The 19,551-nt window shown below is 38.3% G+C and overlaps 1 protein-coding gene and 1 gene segment (V, D, J or C); both read right to left on the minus strand.

Annotated features, from left to right (window-relative positions):
• Positions 1-19,551, minus strand: part of LOC122728275 — a 77,164-nt gene that overhangs the window by 48,271 nt on the left and 9,342 nt on the right.
• Positions 14,304-18,660, minus strand: LOC122728276 (anionic trypsin). The gene is made up of 5 exons (XM_043966669.1): positions 18,619-18,660; positions 17,248-17,407; positions 16,461-16,714; positions 14,888-15,024; positions 14,304-14,517 (listed from the first exon to the last, which is right to left on the minus strand). The coding sequence occupies exons 1-5, from the start codon at positions 18,656-18,658 to the stop codon at positions 14,365-14,367; spliced, it is 744 nt and encodes a 247-aa protein (XP_043822604.1). The 5' UTR covers positions 18,659-18,660; the 3' UTR covers positions 14,304-14,364.

The raw sequence follows: 19,551 nt of genomic DNA on the forward strand, positions 1-19,551 counted from the left end.
AAGTCATTCCCCAATTGAGAAATGGTCAAAGGATATGAACAGGCAGTTTTCTGATGAAGAAACCAAAGCTATCTATTCCCATATGAAAAAATGCTCTAAATCTCTAATGATTAGAGAGATGCAAATTAAAACAACTCTGAGGTACCACCTGACACCTATCAGATTGGCTAAAATGACAAAGAAGGAAGATAATAAATGTTGGAGAGGCTGTGGGAAAATTGGAACACTAATGCATTGTTGGTGGAGCTGTGAGCTGATCCAACCATTCTGGAGAGCAATTTGGAATTATGCCCAAAGGGCGATAAAGCTGTGCATACCTTTTGACCCAGCAATCCCACTTTTAGGTCTTTTGCCCAAAGAAATCATGGAAGGGGGAAAGGGACCCACATGTACAAAAATATTTATAGCTGCTCTTTACGTGGTAGCAAGGAATTGGAAGTTGAGGGGGTGCCCATCAATTGGGGAATGGCTGGACAAGTTGTGGTATATGAATACAATGGAATACTATTGTGCTGTAAGAAATGATGAGCAGGAAGAGTTCAGAGAAACCTGGAGGGTCTTACGTGAGCTGATGATGAGTGAGACGAGCAGAACCAGAAGAACATTGTACACAGTATCATCAACATTGAGTGTTGACCTACTGTGATGGACTATATTCTTCTCACCAATGCAATGGTACAGAAGAGTTCCAGGGAACTCATGATAGAAGAGGATCTCCAAATCCAAGAAAAAAAAAGAAAGAAAGAACTGTGGAGTATAGATGCTGATTGAACCATATTATTTATTTTGTTTTGGGTGCTGTTGTTTTTTTTTTCTATTTTGAGGTTTTGCATCACTGCTCTGATTCTTTCTCTTGTAACAGGATTAATGCAGAAATAGGATTAATGTTATTATGTGTATATATATATATGTGTGTATATATATCTATATATCTATATGTATATGTATAGAGATATATAGATATAACCTATATCAGATTACCTGCTGTCTAGGGGAGGGGGGAGGGAGGGGAGGGAGGGAGAAAAATCTGAAATTGTAAAGCATGTATAAACAAAAGTTGAGAACTATCTTTACATGTAATGGAAAAAATAAAATACCTCATACATTAAAAAAAAAAAAAGAATTAGTGAATGTCAGGTAGGTGGGCTAGCCATACCAAATCTGAAGCTTTACTATAAAGTATCAGTCATCAAAGCTATTTGGTAATGGCTAAGAAATAGAGTGGAGGATCAATGGAATAGTTTAGGCACAGGAGACCCAGTAGTAAGTGACTATAGTAATCCACTGTTTGATAAACCCAAAGACTCCAGCTTCTGGGATAGTAGCTCAGTATTTGTCAAAAACTACTGGGAAAACTGGAAGATGGTATGGCAGAAACTAGGCATAGACTAACATCTTATACCTTATACAAAAATAAGGTCAAAATGGGTTCAAGATTTAGACATAAAAGATGATACCATAGGTAAAATAGGAGAGGAAAGAGTAGTTTACCTCTCAGATCTATGAAGAGGAAAACAATTTATTTCCAAACAAGAGATAGAGAATATTATGAAATGCAAGATGGAAGACTTTGATAACATTAAATTAAAATTTTTGTAAAAACAGAAGCAATGCAGCCAAAATTAGAAGAGAGGCAGAAAGATGAGAAAAAAATGTTACAGCCAGTATTTCTGATAAAGGTCTCATTTCTAAAATATATAGGGAAATAAATTAAATTTATAAGAATGCAAGTCATCCTCCAATTGAGAAATGGTCAAAGGATATGAACAGGCAGTTTTCAGATGAACAAATGCTCTAAATCACTATTGATAAGAGAAATATAAATTAAAACAACTCTGAGGTACCACCTCATACCTATCAGATTGGCTAATATGATAAAAAAGGGAAAATAATAAATGTTGGAGAAGCTGTGGAAAAATTGGAACCCTAATGCATTCTTGGTGGAGCTGTGAACTGCTCCAACCATTCTGGAGAGCAATTTGGATCTATGCCCAAAGGGCTATGGAACTGTACATACCTTTTGACCCAGTAATACTACTACTAGGTCTGTGTCCCAAAGAGTTCATAGAAGAAGGATGTTAGGGCTAAAATTCTAGCTAGTCTGTCTAAAATATCTAATGAGTGGTCGCCAATAAATTATAAGCTTTAGCAATAATTTAGACTTTTAAGCATTTATTAAGGAGAATAAGAATTTGGTGAAGAGAGAAAGGCCCAGATTCATCTATCTATCAAAGGGAGAGCACATTTTAGCTCCACTCTCCACCAGAGACCTCACAAAAGAGAGGGAGAGCGCCAGCCTCGCCCCCTCTTCCTCCCACCAGCAAACATCACTTACTGATGACAAAGAAAAGCCACATGTCTTGCCCTCAGGCACCTTCTCATGGTGGAGCTTTCCTACAGTAATTCTCCAGCAGGTGACACGCCACATGTACAAAAATATTTATAGCAGCTCTCTTTGTGGTGGCAAAGAATTGGAAATCAAAGGAATGCCCACCAATTAGGGAATGGCCAAACAAGTTGTGGTATATGAATGTAATGGAATACTATGGTACTGTAAAAAACAGTGAGTAGGAGTATTTCAGAGAAACTTGGAAGGCCTTGCATGAACTGCTGCTGAGCAAGATGAGCAGAACCAGGAGAACTTTGTACACAATAACAGAAACATTGTGTGATGATCAACTGTGATAGACTTGACTCTTCTCAGCAATACTATCTATGGTCCAAGATAGTGCCAAAGGACTCAAGATGGAAAATGCTCTCCGCATCCAGAAAAAAGAACTGTTGATTATGAATACAGATTGAACCATACTGTTTCTACTTTTTGGCTGTTTTCCCCCTCTTTTTTGAGGTTTTCCCCTTGCATTCTGCTTCTTCTTTCACAATATGACTAATGCAGAAATATGTTTAATGTTATTGTACATATATAATCTATATCAGATTGCTTTCCATCTTGGGGGGGGAGGGAGGGTGGGAGAAAAATCTGAAACTAAAAAGCCTATGAAAACAAATGTTGAAAACTATCTTTACATGTAACTGGAAAACAATAAAATATGTTTATTATTAAAATTTTAAAAAGAAATAAAAAAGAATTAGTGAATGTATAGCACTTGAAGAAATAAGGAGACATTCTGGTAGTTATGGTGATACTTCTACCCTTCTCCACAGCTTAAAGACCCATCACATTAGTACTATCTATTAACTTTTGGAGCTGAGTAAAGGATGGGAAGAGCAGAAGTGGAAGGGTGGGCAGAATGGAGATCATTTATGGGGAAGTTTATCTAAAGGTGGAGGTGAGCTAGAACTTTTCAAATAGAAGAGTGAAAAAAAAATGGTCAGCCTGCTTTTCCCTCAGCAGGTGATTTTTTCCATGATAAGTCATTAAGTGAAAGGTTACTTCCTTAGAACACAAACAAGTCCCACTGAAAGCAGTGAGTGTATGTGGCAGCAAGACGTGAGAGGTGTGGCCAGAACAAAACAGAGACAAGGGCTGAGGAAGGGCAGATAAAAGAGCTGACTCTATGCCAGTGGACATTTTGTCTTCCTGACCACTCCCCTTTCCTTGAAAAGTACTGAAATTTGATCTACGTCCCATTTTATTTTCCCTGGATGTATCATATACTCTTCTTTTCTGTCATAAAAGTATTTTATTATTTTCTACTTACATGTAGAGTTTTCAACATTTGTTTTGATAAGATTTCTAGTTTCAAATTTTTCTCCCTCCCTCTCCTCCCTTCCCCCTCCCCAAGACAGCAAGCAATATGATATAGGTTATATATGTGCAATCACATTAAACATATTTCTGCATTAGTCATGCTGTGAAAGAAGAATCAGAACAAAAGGGACAAACCTCAGAAAAGGAAAACAAAAAAAGGAGAAATATTATGGTTCAATCTGCATCTAGATTCTACAGATTTTTGTTTATTTGTTTGTTTTTTGTATTCAGGGAGCATTTTCCATCATGAGTCCTTTGGAACTATCTTGGACCATTGTATTGCTGAGAAGAGTCAAGTCTATAACAGTTAATCAACACACAATGTTGTTGATACTGTGTACAATGTTCTCCTGGTTCTGCTCCTCTCACTCAGTATCAGTTCAAGTAAGTCCTTCCAGATTTCTCTGAACTCCTGCTCATCATTACTTTTCATATTGATTTAAAAAAAATTTGCATTTTAAATTTTCTTCCTCCCTCCCTCCTCATCCCTCCCTATGAAATCCAGCAATTCAATATAAGTCATACATGTACAGTTATGCAAAATATCTTCTCATTAGTCAGGTTGTGAAAGAAAATAAAATACCTTTAGAAAGAGGAGCTAACAAATAAAACTATAATTCAATCTTTATTCAGACACCATCAGTTCTTCCTCTGTTGATGATTTGCATTTTTCATGTGTCGTTCTGATATCATCCTGCTCATCATTTCTTTCACAGTTACTATTGCTAACTGTATTATCCTCCATCTTATTCCCTCCCCATGATATTTATACTATTTTCTATCTTTCTTCATCCTATCCCTCCTCGAAAGTGTTGCTTTTTACTGTCCCCTCCCCCAATTTTCCCTTCCTTCCATTACCTCTCCCCCAACTCCTTCCCCTCCCACTTTCCCTCAGGGCACAATAAATTCCTATACCTATTTGAGTGTGTATGTTATTCCCTCTTTGAGCCATTTCTGATAAGAGTAAGGTTCACTCATTCCCCCACTCCTTCCCCATCTTCCCCTCACTCCATATGCTTTTTCTTGTTTCTTTTATGTGAACTACTTTTCTCCAGTCCACCTCTCCCTTTCTCTTTCTTCCAGTGCATTCCTCTTACCCCTTAACTTTATTTTGAAGATGTCATCATGGGTCTGCTAGGTGACACAGTAGACAAAGCACCAGCCCTGGGCCCAGGAGGCTCTGAGCCCATATCTGGTCCCAGACAGAAGCCACCCCACCATGCCTGCTCCACAAAAAACAAGATAAACAAAAAGTAAATGCTTTATAGCTATCATTCCTTCATATTCAATTCATACCTGTGCCCTCTGTTTAATTTTATTCCTTTTAGCTATCCTAATACTGAGAAAGATCTTATGAGTTAGAAGTTTTATCTCCCCATGTAGTAATGTAAACAGTTTAATCTTTATCCCCCATGATTTCTTTTTTCCTGTTTACCTTTTTATGCTTCTCTAGGGTCTTTTATATGAAAGTCAAATTTTCTATTCAGTTTAGGTTTTTCATCACAAAATGCCTGAAAGTCCTCTCTTCGATTGAATTCCCATTTTCCCCTGAAAGATCATATTCAGGTTTGCTGCTTAGGTGATCCTTGGTTGTAATCCCAGTTTCTTTGCCTTCTGAAATATCATATTTCATGCCCTCTGGTCCTTTAATGTTGAAGCTACTAGATGTTGTGTTATCCTGACTGTGGCTCCACAGTACTTGAATTGTTTGTTTCTGACTGCTTACAATATTTCCTCCTTGATCTGGGAACTCTGGAATTTCTGGATCTTCCTGGAAGATCCTTCCTGGGATCTCTTTCAGGAGGTGATTGATTGATTCTTTGAATTTATATTTTACCTTTTGCTTCTAGAATATCAGGACAATTTTCCCTGATAATTTCTTGGAAGATATCCATTGTTCAGTCTTTCCCCAAGTGATGGCCATCACCCCAATTTTGAATCCAACTTTTAAAAAAATATCTCTTTTAGGATAGCAACCCAGTAGTGGTATTGCTAGGTCAAAAAGTGTGCATGGTTTTATATTCCCTTGGCCATAGTTCCAAATTGCTCTACAGTATATTTGAATCAGTTTACAGCTTTACCAAGAGTGTATTAATGTCTCATTTTCCCCATATCCCCCACAACATTTGTCATTTTCCTCTGGTGTCCTATTATTCAATCCAATAAGTTTAAGATAGTACCCAGAATTTTTTTGACCTGCATTTCTCCAAACACTAATGAGTTAGAGCATTTTTTAAAATCATAAAAAGTATTTTATTATTTTCCAGTTAAATATAGAAATAGTTTTCAACATTTGTTTTTATAAGATTTCTAGTTCCAATTTTTCTCCCTTCCCCCTCCCCAAGACAGTAAGCAATCTGATACAGGTTATATATGTACAAACACATTAAACATATTTATGCATTAGTCATGCTGTGAAAGAAGAATCAGAACAAAAGGGAAAACCCTCAAAAACAAAAAACAAAAAAGTAGAAATGGTATGGTTCAATCTGCATCCAGATTCCACAGTTTTTTTTTTTTTTTTGGATTTGGAGAGCATTTTCCATCATGAGTCCTTTGGAACTATCTTGGACTATTGTATTGCTGAAAAGAGTAAAATTTATCACAGTTGATCAAAACACAATGTTGTTGACACTGTGTACAATGTTCTCCTGGTTCTGCTCATCTCATTCAGCATCAGTTTATGTAAGTCCTTCCAGGTTTCTCTGAAATCTGTCTGCTTATTGTTTCTTACAGCACAATAGTATTCCATTACATTCATATACCAGAACTTATTTAGTCATTTCCTAATTGATGGGAATCCCCTCAATTTCCAATTCTTTGCCACCACAAAGAGAACAGCTATAAGTATTTTTGTACATGTGTCCTTTTCCCTTTTTATGATCTATTTGGGTAAAAGACCTGATGGTGGTATTAGAGCACTTTTTAAAAAAAATATGGCTATATGTGGCTTTAATTATTTCATCTGAAATTTTCATGTCTTTTGTTCATCTATCAATTGGGGCATGGCTCTCATTTTAACAAATTTATCTCAGTTCTCTATGTGTTTGAAAACTGAGGCCTATCAAACAAACTTGCTTCAAGTTTTTTTTCCCCCACAGTTACTATTTCTAACTCTATTACCTTCCATTCTATTCCCTCCCTTTGATATTTACTCTATTTTCAATCTTCTTTCACCCTATCCTTCCTCAAAAGTTTTTTGCTTCTGAGTACTCCCCCCTGATCTGTCCTCCTTTCCTTCACCCTGCCTCCTTACCCCCTCCCCCTCCAACTTTTCCACAGGGCAAGATATGTTACTATACCCACTTAAGTGTGTATGTTATTCCCTCTTTGAGCCAATTCTGATGAGAATAAGGCTCACTCACTTCCCTGCACCTCCCCCATCTTTCCCTCCACTCCATATGCTTTTTCTTGCTTATTTTATGTGAGATACTTTACCCTATTCCACCTCTCCCTTTCCCTTTCTCCCAGTGCATTACTCTCCCCTCTTAATTTTAATTTTTTTTAAAGATATAAACATGGGGCAGATAGATGGTGCAGTGGACAAAGCACCAGCCCTGGACTCAGGAGGACCTGAGCTGAAATCTCGCCTCGGACACCTGACTCTCACCAGCTATGTGACCCTAGGCAAGCCACCCAACACTGACCATCCCACAAAAAAATGCTTTAAAGTTATTATCCCTTCATATATAACTTACACCTGTGCCCTCTGTCTAAATATACTCTATCCACTTGCCCTAATAATGAGAAAATTCTTATGAGTTTCAAGTATCATCTTCCCATGTAGGAATGTAAACAGTTTACCCTTTTAATAACCCTCATGATTTCTTTTTCCTGTTTACCTTCTTATGCTTCTCTAGGGTCTTGTATTTGAAAGTAATATTTTTTATTCAGCTCAGGTCTTTTCATCAAATGTCTGAAGGTCTTCTTTTTCATTGAAGACCCATTTTTCCCATGAAAGATTATACTCAGTTTTGCTGGGTAGGTGATCCTTGGCTGTAGTCATATTCCATGCCCCCTGATCCTTTAATTTTGAAGCTGCTAAATCTTGTGTTATCCTGACTGTGGCTCCACAGTACTTGAATTGTTTTTTTCTGCCTGCTTACAATATTTCCTCCTTGACCTGGGAGCTCTGGAATTTGACTATAACCTTCCTGGAAGGTCCTTCCTGGGATCACTTTTTGGAGGTGATCAGTGGATTCTTTCAATTTATATTTCACCTGCTTCTAGAATATCAGGGCAGTTTTCCTTGATAATTTCTTAGAAGATGATGTCTAAGCTCTTTTTTTAATCATTGCTTTCAGGTAGTCTAATAATTTTCAAATTATCTTTCCTTTGTCTATTTTCCAGGTCAGCTGTTTTTCCAAAGACATATTTCACATTACTCTCTACTTTTTCATTCATTTGGATTTGCTTTATTGTGTCTTGATTTCTCATAAGGTCTCATAAGGTCATAGCTTGCATTTGCTCCATCCTAATTCTTAAGCAATTATTTTCTTCAGAGAGCTTTTGTATTTCCTTTTCCGTTTGGCTTTTCAAGCTATTGACTTTTTTCATGACCTTCCTGCATCACTCTCATTTCTTTTTCCATTTTTTCCTCTATGTCTTTTACATTATCTTCAAAATTCTTTTTTGAGTGCTTCCATGGCCTGAGACCAATTCATACTTTTCTTGGAAGCTTTTGAGTTAGGAGGTTTGGTTTTGTTATCTTCTTCTTAGGGTGTATATTCATCTTCCTTGCCAGCAAAAGGCACTTTCTAAGGTCAGCATCTTTTTCTGTCTACTCCTTTTGCCAGCCTATTTCTCAACTTTTACCTCCTTCTTAAAGTGGGACTTTGCTTCCAGGGCACACTGTCCAAACTTCAGGGGGTCCGAGGTGGTACAATTTTAGGAGAAACATGTTCTACACCCACTCCCCTGGTCTATGCTCTGGTCTGTAATTAACCACAGAAATTTGTTTCACTTTGGTTGCAAGCTCTGGTGTGCCTTCACCCCTCCCCCACCTGGGCTGCCACTCAAGGCTGCTTCTTGGTTCCTAGCATGGGAAACAAAACAGAGTTACATCTTAGCACCAGCAGAGACCATTGAAATCTCTCCCTGGCCAACCACTTAACATCCTCACCAAACCATGAGCTGAGTTCCAGAAATAGCCACCACTGCAGTTGATTCAGAAACTCCCTCTTTTGTGGCCTGCCTGGGGCTGGATCTGTATTGGCATGGCCCGGGTGTGGGCTCCAGTTTCACCCTGGTACAACAGACCTTTTCTGCCCACCTTCTAAGCCATCTGTGGCTGGAAAATAATCTCAGCCCATCCTTTTGTGGGTTCTGCTGCTCTAGGAATTGTCTTATGGCATTATTTGGAGCTTTTAGTAGGGATTGTGGGGAGAGATCTGGAAAGTTACTGCTTTTCCTGTGCCATCTTGGCTCTGCCCCTGAGTTCCTCTTTTTCGATAATTATGGTTAGAAATTTCTTATTTACCTCCATTCTATTATCTCATTCTCTTTTGAATTTAATTTAGCATTTAATTTTTCCCAATTACATGAAAAACCAATTTTAACATCCATTTTAAAAACTTTGTGATCCAAATTCTCTTCCTCCTTCCTTCCCTACCTCCTACTTGGAGAAGGCAAACAATTCAATATAAGTTCTACATGTTTTGTCATGCAAAAATTCCATATTAGTTGTATTGTGAAATAAAACAGAAAAAAACTGTCAAGAAAATAATTATTTTAAAATAAAAATAACTATGCTTCAGTCTGTATTGATACCATCTTTCTCTGGAGATGGATAGCATTTTTCACTATAAATCCTTCAGAGTTTTTTTGTAATTCCTTCAGAGTTGTCCAAGCTAAGTTATTCTTGCAGAAGACAGGTGCTAGTGTTAGCCATCACATCCAGTTCCAAATAAGGACTAATAACACCATACAAGATTATGTAAAGGAGGTGAATCTGACCCCAAAACAAAATCCCTTAAATAGAAACTGACTTGGACGATATGAGCAAATAGAAGAAATCACTAAGCACAATGAAATAATACCTTGGACTGAGATAATCAAGTATAAAAGGGTAACTCCACAACAAATCCAAGTATGTTCAGAGAAAATACTATACTGGCTATGGGGATCACAAGAATACGTACAATAAATGATACAAGAGAAGTGATGTTAAAGAAAGGGACAGGGAAGATAGAATGGCAAGAGCTTCAGTTACTTAAAAAGCCCCAACAGAAAATAATGAGTCCATGAAATAACAAAGATTAAAATAAATTCATGAGTTAAAAATGGGGAAATAAAGTATATGTACTATGAAAACCAACTGATTGGAAGCCATGTCCAGGAGCAATAACATAAAAACTATCAGAATATGTGAAATTCATGACCCCGTCCCCCACCAAAAAAGCTTACATACCAAGTTTAAAGAAACCATCAATGAAAACTGCCCAGATCTATTAGAACCAGTGAGATGAATGAAAAAAAAAAAGGAACCTACCAATTGATTTCTAAGAGAAACCCCCAAATAAATATTTCTAAATGTATCATAACCAAATATTTAGAGTTTCCAAATAAGAAAAAATAAAATACTGGAATCAGCCAAAAAAAGAGTTCTAGTACCAAGAATCTGATGTCAGTATCAGACAAGACATGACAGCCACCAAATAAATGAAAAGAGAGCCTGTAACATAAAGAAAAAGTCTTACAACCAAGAATCACCTATGCAGAGGAACTGAATATAATCCTACAGGAGAAAAATAAATAGATTTTTAAAAGTGTAATAGAGGATTTCCATGAATTCCTAATGAAAAGGCAAACAGCAAAGAAGCTGAGACATATAGAAAGGTAAATACACTTGTGATTATATGATGGTGGGTAATTTATATTCTCATAGGAGGAGAAAAGAAAAAACAAGTTTCTTCTCAGAACCCTAAGATTTGAAGACTCAAAGAAAAAAAAATACTGTGAGAAGGTATGCATTTGGCATTATTCTGTTTGTTTGGTTTTTTTTTTTGTTGTTGTTGTTTTTGTTTTTTTGCAGGGCAATGGGGGTTAAGTGACTTGTCCAGGGCCACACAGCTAGTAAGTGTCAAGTGTCTGAAGCTGGATTTGAACTCAGGTACTCCTGAATCCAGGGCCGGTGCTTTATCCACTGCACCACCTAGCTGCCCCCAGCATTATTCTGTTTTGACAGTCTTAAGAGAAGAAGAAAATAGGTTGGATATAAGAATATACCGGGGGAAATGAGGAAGGGGAGGGAACTTGTAGAAGCACATGAGATGATGACTATTCAAACACAGAGGAACATGTGGGTGAATGGCCATCATGAACCTCACTTTCATTTGAGCTAGACATAAAATGTGAACACACACACACACACACAAACATACACAATAACAAAAATGTAGATACAAAAACTATAATATGGGAACCCATTATTATCAAGCAATAGGAAAATACGAGTAAGTGAGATAGTAGAAATAAGTAAAACACAACTCCAGTATCAGAAGGTGGAATGTAAAATGGCAAACAAAATGAAAGAAAGAGTAAATAAGCTATGCTTGGGTGTGGAAATTGGGAAGAGAAGATAGGAAACATACCATTAGTAGTAATCATTTTTTTGCTCCTTTTACTACCTTCTTTTTACAGGAAGATGGTGAAAGACAAAATGAGGAAAAGACTATGCATGTCAGGGTACTGGCAGGGCCTTGGCCTTCCCTTCCCTTCCCTTCCCTAGAGGACATCAAAAGTGGGCACTGGCTCACACTTCAGGGTTACTTCCTGGCCAGTCCTTGTGATCAGGTGTTTGGGGGTCTGGGTGATTCTGGCATTCATAAGGTCTATGAGGGAAGGAGACAAACACCAAGAGTGAGATGTTTCAGACACAAAAGAGGAGGTTAGAGTTGATGCTGGTGTGGCTTAGTAATGGGATTTTGCATCAGTGACCAGAGCTCCCCTGATCCTAGGAAACAAAGCTTGGGCTAAGAGTTCAAGTAGAAAGTTTGTTTGGCAATTCTAATGTTGTACTCAGCTAACTAAATTTCCTTGTTATATTTAATACAGTGACATACTAAATTCCCTTAGCTTTAAAGAAAATAGCACCCAAACTACATAACTCTAGGGTCTTATTTAGGGAAACATGTCATACTTATAGAAGTCATTCTAGTTCAAAGGACTGTGTTCCTCCTATCTAATTTTTGTGTGTATGGTGTTCCTCATTGGAAGCATACTATGGAGTTATGAAATTTTGGGTTTCTTACTGTGCTTGCTACATCATCAAAAATATGAATGTTCTGAAGAGGAATAGAGAGGAATGGGAAATGGTGGGCACTGCAGGTAAGTGGGAAGAGAGTACTAGATAAATAGAGAAGTTACTAATATAGCTTCACTGTCATTATTGAAGGACGTGGGGGGTCCCTCTTCTGCCGGTAGTTCCAGGAATGTAGCCATTTTTGTACCTTCTCTCCTGCTCCTTCTAAGCATATAATCTCAGCAGTCTTTAATGTGACAAAAATTCACAGAGAAGCTTAAACTATAAATAATATAATATGGCAAATAAGATGAACAAGGATGGAAAGATTTTTGCTTGATCTGGCTTTGGAAAAATGTTACTGATTTCAGTCATGCTGAATATAATCTTCCAGCCTCTTACCTTAAATCCAGTCCATTCTAAGTCCAGGATTTCAATGTCTGGCTCCCTGGAAAGCCTATATTCCCACTCTTTCAGTCTTAGCTGAATTAACCCTTCCTTGACTGCCCCCAATATCTCTTGTGAGATTCTAACTGTTCTTAATGATAACTCATATTTAAGTAGTAATTTTAAGTTTGTAAAATGCTTCCTCATGGGGCTGCTAGGTGGCGCAGTGGATAAAGCACCAGCCCTGTATTCAGGAGGACCTGAGTTCAAATTCGCCCTCAGACACTTGACATTTACTAGCTGTGTGAGCCCGGGCAAGTCACTTAACCCTCATTGCCCTGCCCTCACCCTCCCCCCAAAAAACTCTTCCTCATAATTTTGTCAGTATTATTATTATTTTGCTGGTTAAGAAACTGAAGTTTAGACAGTTTTAATGGTTTGAAGTTTAGACAGTTTAAATGACAATTTAAATGTTCATTCACTTTATTAATATCAGAGCCAGGATTTGAATTCAGGACCCTCCTGACTGGGTCCAACTTTTTTTTTTTTTTACCCCTAATATAGAATGCAGTCTTTTGCTGTTTTCTTTCTTATCTTTTCAGAAAACTCAGGCATCTATACCCGGAGTCCCTCATGTTCTTTGTCCCTCTCTTTCTATATTGCCTTCTTTGAAAGTCCAGAACCTTTTATCCTAGCGCTCCTAGCCCCTAGTGTTACCAACTCATTGCCATCAGGCTAGAAATACCCCAGTCACTATTCCTATTTTCATAGATGGGAATTGTCTTTTTGGAGTCCCATAGCCTGGGAATCACTGTACCTGGAGATGGGGAGGAGAGATCATGAGTTCTTTGAAACATTTGTTCTTTCTCTCCGTTTTGGCAGTTGAATTCCTTCTACTCTTGAAATCCTATTTGAAATATTACCTCCTGCATGAAGCCTTACCTGATCCCCACTGGTGGGAGCAATATCATAATATCTAATGTTTAGCACTTTAAGATTGATAAAATACTTTGCATGTTATTTCATTGTTATTTCATTATTTGTCCTTCCAACAACCCTATGAGAGCAATATTATTATGATCCCCTCTTTACAGATGAGAAAACAGGGGCTGAGAGAAGTCAATGTATTGTCCAGTGCCACTCAGCTCCAGAAATTACAGTCATTTATTATATGACTCTCTTATCCACTTATGTAATATTTTATATTTTAGTCACCTGCGTTTGTTTCTTATCTCCTATCTATAAGCTCTACAAACCAAGGACCATGTCTTACCTAAGATTTTAATCTCCCAGCCTAGGGTCTAGTAGTAGTCATTAAAGTGATTATTGAATGAATGAAGTTAGAGATGATCAAAAAGGGAGATGTAGGGAATGAAGAGGAGAGGCTCAAGGACAGCACTATGCAAAATAGTTTTAGGAAGAAACAGGAGGGGTAGATAGTCCCTCCATATGTTTCTTTTAGGAATATCTCCCAGTTTGCCTATGATACCTGGCAGGGTTCTAATACCATCAGTTCTTCAATAGCTGGGCATAAAGAAGGATTGATATTAAAATTAAGCCCCTATGGATAAAGCACCGGCCCTGGATTCAGAAAGACCTGAGTTCAAATCCAGCCACAGACATTTGACACTTACCAGCTGTGTGACCCTGGGCAAGTCACTTAACCCTCATTGCCCCACAAAAAAATTAAATTAAATTAACCCCCTGTACACCCGACATGGTAAATATGGGTCTGTTATGTTTGTTTTTGTTTTCTTTAACCAAGGGGAAATATTCTTGTCCCGGATTGAGTCACTCTCTTATCTAGATGTAAGGAGTTGCATGGATTGACATATGGAAGGGTGAGCTTGCCCTCAAGCTGAACTGTATTTCCACATAGTTTAAAATCTTTCACATTTCCTTAGGGGGGAAAAATGAATAGAACCTCAAGCATAGGCATGAGCAGTTGAGTGTATAGTTTTATTAGCATCATGTCCCAACACAGAATACCAAAGGAAAGGACAGAAAAAGTGGTCAGTGGCCTTTAGCTGTTGGCAGCAATAGTTGTCTCAATCCAGTCCACGTAGTTGCAGACTTTGGTGTAGACACCAGGCTTATTCTTCAGGGCACAGCCATAGCCCCAGGAGACAACTCCCTGGAGCTCTCCATTACACACCACGGGGCCGCCTGAGTCACCCTGAGGATAGAGAACATGGGTGAGTGAGGAGAGGGAGAGGAAATGAGTGCTGTCCATACATTAGTCTGAAGCTTGGGGTCATAGACTCAGACTTGGAAGAGATGTCAGAGGTCACAAATCCCTGCCTCTAGGGTCATCTAGTCTTTCTGCAACATCACTTTCTATTTACTCTTCCTGGCTCTCCAGATCTTCATGACAATTCCTATTTATCCCACTTTCAATTCATCTTGAGGTGCTCTAGAAAGTACTGATAAGGACATACTACCACTTTTCTTTCTTTTCAGATTCCTTGATGTTTCTCCAAACCCTTATCTCCATTTGACTTCATTAAAGTGCCGTTTTCTTCCACTTTCAGAAAGGCAGGACTTACCTGGCAGGAATCCTTGCCACCTTCTAGGTAGCCAGCACAGACCATGTTTTCTGTGATCTGACGAGGATAGGAGGCTTGGCATTGGGCTTCAGACAGAAGGGGAACCTCTAAACACTGAAGAACATCTGGGTAGTCAGCTATGAAGAAAAGGGGATTTTGAGGAAGGTGAGCCCAGTTGTAAAACTAAAGAAGGGAATACAATCTACCTAACAGAATGTTCAATCCTAAAATCAGAGTTAGGAGAAAGGGACTTGGTAACTTTGGTACAGAAAAGAGAAAATAGTTTGCATCTCTCCTTCCCCTAAGCTTCTATAATTTCCCATATATTTCTTGTGATACATTTCATACTTCTCTGTATGATGATTATTCAGGTACTTGTTTCACACCTTCTACTAGACTGTAGAAAGGCATTGATACATGATTAATGGAGAATTGGCCTTGGAATCAGGAACATCTGCATCTAAATCTTATTTCTTTCACATACTGGCTATATGACATAGGGAAGGTCACTTAATTTCTTTTTTTCCCTTCTTTTTCTTTTTTTTTGGGGGGGAGGTGGCAATGAGGGTTAAGTGACTTGCCTAGGGTCATATGGCTGGTAACAGTCAAGTGTCTGTGGCTGGATTTGAACTCAGGTCTTCCTGAATTCAGAGCTAGTGCTTTATCCACTGTGCCACCTAGCTGCCCCCATGGTCACTTAATTTCTTAGTTTTGCAGGCAATTCTCTCTGACTTTTTAATTGAAGAGAAAGAGCAGCTCTGCAGTGGTATAGAGGGTTATATCACTGTGGATCTTCCTGATGTAATGAAATAATTGTTCTGGATGCTATCTTTATCCCTACTTGAATGTAACCTCCTTCAGGGATGAACCCAGTTTATTCTTGTCCATATGTTTCCTACTGCACACAGCGCAGTTCCTTGTACATAATAGTCATCTGAAAATGTTTGTGGAGAGAATATTAGTATGAGGCCAAATTATGAGCTGCAATAAGATGGCCCTGTGTTTACTCTCATTGGAAATAGTATGCTATTATTATTGCATATTTAAAATATTCACAATTTGTAAAAAATGAACATGAGCCTCTAGAAATAGAAAATATTAGGGTATAGATCCAAAAATAGAGAATGGAGGTGAATCAGAGTTGAGACTAGAATGCCAGAGACAGGTCAAATAAACAATTAGAGAATGTTTCTCTATCTTTGTAACTTGGACTACTAAACGCTTCTGGATGTCATTTTGACTAATTTTACTCTTTTCACAAATTCCTTAGTAAAGTTTATTCTTTCCAACAATATGACATTTAATGGCGATTTGGGTGGGGGGGGGATGAGGAAGTACCCTGTAGGTAGGCTAGTATTAGGGGGCAATCAAAAGAAATAAAAGGTCTTTGGAATTTTTCTATGTTGGTTGTTCTAAGCATCAAAGAAGTATTTATTTCTATCATGGGTTTCTTGATATCAGGAAGGAGGAAAGGAAAGGGGGTACTATAGAGAATAGAAAGAAGGGAGAAGCTGACCTAAGCTTAGGAGGGTTGACCCAATGTAAAGGTAGGGGACAGGAGAAAGCTACTCACCACCAAAGCTCACAGTGTTGCCCCAACCAGAGATGAGACACTCAGTTCCTGCTGGTGCACAGGACTTAGGGAGGGAGATGGCAGCCACACGAGCGTTGAGAACAGCTGGGGTTTTCAGTTTGATCAACATGATGTCATTATCCATAGTCCGACTATTGTAGCTTGGGTGGCGGATGACCTTTTCTGAGTCAATGAACTGTTCATTTCCCTCAAGGACCTCTATGTTATGCTCTCCCAGTCTCACCTGAATTCGGCTGATGAGGACAATTATTTTCAATGCTGGAAGTGGCCACAAAGGGTACTGTCTTCTAAGAACTGGGTAGAAATTCTACCTGAGATTCTGTATATTTTGGATTACTTTAAATGTAATATAAATAATATATGTTGTGGAATTATATGTGATTGAGTGTGTGTGTGTGTTTGTGTGTGTATGTGTCTAGTAACACTGACTACAATCATGCTCTATAGGGAAATGCAAAGGATGGGTGTGTATTTTGAAAGAGCCTGCACACTTCTTGCCTTAGTGATAGGGTGGCATGGAGGAGTGAAACATTATTCCTAGGCATTTGAAAACTGGACCTTCTTCCCAACTCTGGGCTTTTGCTTACTCTTTATGGCTCATTTTGAACCATACAAGACCAAGCACTGTGGACGATGAGTCTAACTTCTTTGACTTTCTGCTCTTCAACCCAAATTGCATCCATTTCCCCCATGAGGTCTCCAAGAGGTACCATAACTAGCTGACTGTGGATCCCACCCTGTGAACAACACCCATCCTATCACTTACGATTTGTAGCAATGAGCAGCTGACACCACCCATTTATCATTGATTAGGGAGCCACCACAGAAATGGTAGCCAGAATTCAAGGACACTTGGTAGGGGAGGCTGTTTTCCTCACAGGTGTAGCCCCCTACGATCTTGTCATCATCATCAGTGGAGAAAGCAACTTGAGGGAAAATTTGGAGAAGAGAATTTAGCAGCATGTGAGGTCTAAGCCCTAGGGGTGATTTCTAGAATGCATCTTCTACAAAGTCTCTTGACAGTCTGGGAATCATTGCTGTTGTGACTGTGGTTATCACAATCAATAGCTCTCTCTGTTTTTCTCTTCATGTCTCTCTGTTTCTATTCCTCTCTGTCTCTGTTTCTCTTCCTGTGTCTCTGTCTTCCTTTTTTTCTCTCTGTTCCTCTGTCTCTGTGTCTCCCTCTGTTTCTGATTCTGTCTCTTACTATTTTTGTCTCTCTGTCTCTGTCTTCTCTGTTTATCTTTCTCTCACCTTGTTTCTTCAAGACTTAAAGAATGGGCAATCTGACAGGAGCCCCAGAATGACCTATATTAGTATAAGAGTGACAAGTAACGAATGCTACTTCACTTATCCATGTTCTTTCAATAACTCTTTCAAAGCTCCATTTATAGGACAGGCCCTTTACCCTCTCGGCCATTTGTCTTTTCTCCATTGTTCCTTCTCTTCCTTCATGTCATAGTAACCTCTTGTAGCTTGTCCCCAAGCTGAATCATGAATTGGGCTCTACCTTATTTTACACAAGTTCTTCTACTTTCTACCTCTATAGATTTAAAAAAGGGAAGAATATTTGCATTTTTCCAGTCAGTAGATTCAATCAACAATCACTAATAATCACCTACTCTTGTTCCAGGCACTGTTAGAGCTGAGGAATCCAAAGATAAAATGGGATATTTTCTTCCCTTAAAAAGCTCACATTTCATTATTGTCCTTTAAGTTTTCTTTTCTCTTCCTATTTAGACTAGTCTTCTTATTACATGGTTCTGTCTTTGACCATATTATTTTTTGACTCATTAATTTTTTCCTTCTTGCTCCTGCTTCCTTCCTTCCTAGTTTGACTCCTAGAAATTTCATTGCCACACATTTCCAGCTCTATTACTGAATGCAGAGGTTTGGTAAATAGAAGATCCTATAGCTTTGAATACTGGGGACATAAAGAGGTGAATGAAGTGAAGGGGAACTAGGAAAGGGAAGCTAGAAAAGGTTGACAGGTGAAGAGAGAAAATAGACAAATATGGGGGTACGGTGGGGAAAACAACAACTGAAGAACACAGAAGTATAGATTGAGAGAATGGCCAGAATGTTCTACAGGCCAGAGGCAGTAAGGAATAAATATAAGGTGAACAGGAGGTCTCACCAGCTGCTCCAAGAAAAGCCAAGATCAGAAAAGGATTCATGTTGGCCATGTTTGTTTAACTTTTCAATGGAAGCCCTCAGCTTTTTATATTCTTGTGGGGGAACAGAAAGTATTCATAAAGCAGGTCACCTCTTTCTTCCCTCCCACTCCACACACCTGCCACTTTTCCCTTTCCTACCATCTTGTCTCTATTCTTCTATTTTTAGACTTTTCATAAATAAATAGCTTTCAATGATAAAGAAATTTTCATGGGCATTTCAAATAATTGATGCCTGTGAGAAATAACTGGTATGGAGAGAGCAGGACTTTCTGTACCAGGGAATCAAGGATTTTTCTTGTCATCTATGCTTTTTCAGGCTAAACTTGTGGTTGTGGTTGTAGGGATATTTAGAGTAAAGAGCAAGAGATAGATGAGGAAGACAAAGAGGAAAAGAAAGAGAGAGCAACAATGTCTTGAGTCTCTCTACTGTATAATCCTGACATCTTGGTATTAAATTGGTTTAGGGGATATTGTCTGATCATATCTGAAGAAACCAAGAAGGGAGTGGGAGATGAGTTTAATAATAGATTCCTTTACTCAGGGCTCCTGAAGGCTCTATAAATCACGCTACATATCTACAACAAAAGAGAAAGAAAACTTCCTTTAGGAGAAATTCCAAATCTTGAGGAAATAAGAACTAGTTGAATGATCTTTAGAAAATATTATCAGACCTGAATAGGAATCTCAGCTTGTGAATTCAAGCTCTTGGTTTCTAGGTGTTAATGACATGTAACAAAAGTTTTGAATAAGTTTGATCATGTTTTCATAACAGTAAATCAGATTGAAAAAGGCAGGGAAAATAGTTGTTGAGGAATAGAAATTCATCACAAGTGGGAAAATAGAAAACCAGTACCTAGCTGCTATCACTGAAGCCAGATCACTAGAACTAAATA

Source organism: Dromiciops gliroides, chromosome 5 (assembly GCF_019393635.1).
Source record: "Dromiciops gliroides isolate mDroGli1 chromosome 5, mDroGli1.pri, whole genome shotgun sequence".
NCBI lineage: Eukaryota > Metazoa > Chordata > Mammalia > Microbiotheria > Microbiotheriidae > Dromiciops > Dromiciops gliroides.

Excerpts from the sequence above, each read along its gene's own strand:
- LOC122728276 (XM_043966669.1), bottom strand. The coding sequence starts at position 18,658 with ATGAATCCTTTTCTGATCTTGGCTTTTCTTGGAGCAGCTG. Across the intron at positions 17,408-18,618 it reads GGCTTTTCTTGGAGCAGCTG|TTGCTTTCTCCACTGATGAT; the intron begins GTGAGACCTCCT and ends TTTTCCCTCAAG. Across the intron at positions 15,025-16,460 it reads CAACACTGTGAGCTTTGGTG|CTGACTACCCAGATGTTCTT; the intron begins GTGAGTAGCTTT and ends TTTTCTTCATAG.